We start from the raw sequence: 3,315 nt of genomic DNA on the forward strand, positions 1-3,315 counted from the left end.
GTGCACCAACACGTCTTTGTGCACGATATGGGATGGGAATAGAATCGGTTGGGGTAATGAATCGCAAGGTCCGGGTCCAGGATCGATTACACGGATGGGCATGGGAAAGGGTTGCAGACGTTTGGGTCGGTTGGTTATGATATCCAGGATTTTACTTGCGTTGGGTTCGGGTGCTTTTTGCTTTCATTCTCTTTCTTGATTCTTTTTCACATTTCTTTGATTTCTTCTCTGTTAGAGTATTACGGCCGACATGTTTATATATGATGTCCCTTATGCAATCTATTACTTATGCTCTTATCATGTTTTGCAAGCCTGCTCTTGCTCACACGAATATTGCCATCCGTAGTAACGAGCGCTATAGTGGTGCTTGGAGTACTCCATGGTGCCGCAGAATGAGATACAATCACAACGATGTCTGTGGCATTCATGTTGGCACACTTGGTATCGGCTCGCTTGTAAACACTAGCTGGGTATATTCATCATCTCTATCTAGGTGTCCTCTCGCATGTTATATCAACCCGCATGCAGAACGTTGCCCCTCACACTTCATACTTCAGGATGTCCTGCGCTCAGCACTGAGGTTGGCAAACGGATCTGGGGAAGATGTCGACGTATCCGTTGCAAGTGACTCGTCCGCCACCAATGAAGCCTCGACAGGACTCGAAGACGCCCCCTGTCTTTCGGCGCGTCTCTTCCGTTTCGGCCGCGAGTTAACTCCCTCGTTCGCCGAAGTCCATGCCTGCGCGCTACGGGCAGCCAGCAAATTACGCCAGCCGTGGAGTGTCTTCTGGACCTTATCTGCTTCGCATTCGCCGTGGTACTGGCGAACCTTGCCAACGAACCATTGTAGACGCGCACTTCTCCCATACTGCCCGTCCTCGAGATCTTGTAACACAACCTCGGACACAACACGCAGTACTGCCGGCGAGCCCACGGCTGGTTGGCCCCCGAGGCCGCACACAGGCCTTGCGATGGTCTCGCTAGCCTGGAGACACAGGGAAACACCCTTCAAGGCCTGACGGTTGCTCAACTCCTTGGTCTCCATGTACCGACAGGCCGTTCGGACTAGCAGCTCTTCAAGCCTTATGCGGACAGTATCCATTGACAAGGTCGAGTAATCCTTTCCTTTACCGAGCATAAGTAGCTTTCCCCCGGTGCGCAGGATGTGAAAGACGTGCTCCAGCTCCTCAAATAATCGGACATTGATGGACTTCGCACTCGTAAGGACGGCAACTCTTTCCAGAATGCGGAGGGCCGCAGGGCCCAAGTTGCTGGCTTCGGGATCTATCCACGACAGAATCAGAGCCTGTAGTTGCCACCTTTGCACGTCGAAGCGCGTGACCATCTTGTCGAAAGGCTGGAATTGCACAAAGTCCTGTATCTTCAGCGCCGCATTGTTACCCTGGAACGTCGGGTCCTCAAATGTCGCGGCGAGCGCCGTCCAACGCGATGCCTCACGCGAGTATCGTTGGCTCTGCTTGTGCATGTCGATAACCCAGTCTCTGCTTACGAATCCGCCTGCGCGCATGCGCGCCATCACCAGGGCTCGTGCCTCGGATGATGTGAAGCCCTCATTCTCTGAGCGCCCGTGGCGCTCGCGAAAGGTCTGGGCCATGGCTAGAACGTCTGTGACGCTTTCCTTTGTGCTTAGGGCGTGGAGCAGCAGCCACGTCAGGTCCCGTTGACGGGATGATTCGTTGCTCCATACCTTGCCACCGTCGACAAGGGACTTGAGTACCGATGTCGGGAATTTATTGAAAGTCTCCGAGAATTTGGCGATTCGCACATGCCACTCGTGCATCGGTAGTGCTGTAATGTAGTCGCCATGGATATTGACAAAGGCTTCTAGGATGTACTTGAGACCCTCCTCATCGAGAACGGCATCGCGCCCCGATAGTGGGATGTGCATGAGAAATGAAAAGAGCCGGAATTGATGGTGGCTCGGAGGCATTGCGTAGATGCCCGTGACGATAGCCTGCAGTGCCTCGAGCGTCTGCGTCGTAGGTGCCTTTTTGTGCACGGCGAACAACATGTCGAACATTGTTTTCGCGAGTCGATGCGTGATCATGGCGTGATGTTTTCGCGTGAGATCGGGGTGCCAGTCCGTGTGCGTGCTCGGCAGCAACAGTGCCGCGACGTCGTTGGCAGAAAAGTCCAGGCGATCGATGCGTGACTGTAATTGCTTGCAGCACGCATTTAGTGCGTGTTTTAACCGGCCATCATCGATCTTTTGGAAGGAAGCCACTTCGCGACAGAGTGAATCCACCTCTGTGAGCAGGGACCCGCGCTCTGCAGCACTTGGTACTGTGTCGAGGCTTTGAGCATCATCGACCGGTGGGTCTAAAAAGGGTTTGTCCAGGTCCGACGCCTCAAGCCATCGTGTGATCTTCTCCAAAACGCTCTCGACTGTGATCTTGGCTTCCTTCTGCCTCCGCTGCTGGGCATTGGACGGCGGATGCCACGTCCACTCGTTCTTGTTGCCCAGCAGCTCAAAGTACCACGATTGCTGGTACGGCGAGGGAGGTTCGAGAAAGGCCGTCAATTGCCTGCGCCCCAGGCGCCGCCGTCGTGCCTCGGGGGAATTCTTGTGTGCGCCGGTCAGGCTGCTGGTGATGAGGGTGCGGCGCTGGAACTGCTCGTATGCCTGGCGTAGCATCAGATCAGTGACCCAGATGGCAGCTTGGAAGCTCGGCGTCGGTTGCCGGGTTTTGGCACGACATCGAGACGCGGTGGCCATTGGGCCGTCCGAGTGCTCTTGGAGGATTCAGTTCCTTATGATGTCGGCATGTCCAGTCGCGACAGCTGAGGTGAGTGACAGTTATGTTCGTAGGGGTTGCCGACTCTAGTCTGGCGGGCAAGATGTGTCACGACGTCAATTGCACTCGAATTGGTGGTTGCTGTTGGAGCCGGCTTGCGGCATTACTCTGTTCCGTGGACAAGCTCCAGCCCCACCACAAAGACCCGCGGACCGGGGTAGGAGACTACAGTCTAGGTCACTAGGAGCCAGCCGAGTATCCACACGCTGGGGCCCACGTGCCGGCTGAGGCATCAATTTGCGGAAAGGTGCTAAACTCAGCGCTCGCCGAGCCTCGCGTCGCTCTTTCCCTCCAGCTCGGACTTCCTCGCGCTACTCAAGGTACGTACCTACCTACCTGCCGTAAGTTATTAGTCCTTGTAGGAGATGACGACACGTCCCGAGGCTCATCGTCCCTCGTCACCAAAGGACTGGACCTACAGATGCCGTTCAATGTAAGCAGAGTCGACTGTCTCTTGGCAGGCACCGACAAGCTGTTCTCTGAGACTCCCTCCTCGGGT

General features: G+C 55.3%; 1 protein-coding gene across 1 annotated transcript; it reads right to left on the minus strand.

Moving 5' to 3' along the window:
* Nucleotides 1-553: 553 nt before the first annotated feature.
* J7T54_006022 (uncharacterized protein) lies at nt 554-2,737 on the minus strand (the record flags this gene model as incomplete). Its single annotated transcript, XM_051502925.1, has 1 exon — nt 554-2,737. The coding sequence occupies one exon, from the start codon at nt 2,735-2,737 to the stop codon at nt 554-556; it is 2,184 nt and encodes a 727-aa protein (XP_051366544.1).
* Nucleotides 2,738-3,315: the final 578 nt, after the last annotated feature.

The sequence above is a fragment of the Emericellopsis cladophorae genome (genome assembly GCF_022114955.1).
Source record: "Emericellopsis cladophorae strain MUM 19.33 chromosome Unknown NODE_1_length_1489480_cov_119_871856, whole genome shotgun sequence".
Lineage (NCBI taxonomy): Eukaryota > Fungi > Ascomycota > Sordariomycetes > Hypocreales > Bionectriaceae > Emericellopsis > Emericellopsis cladophorae.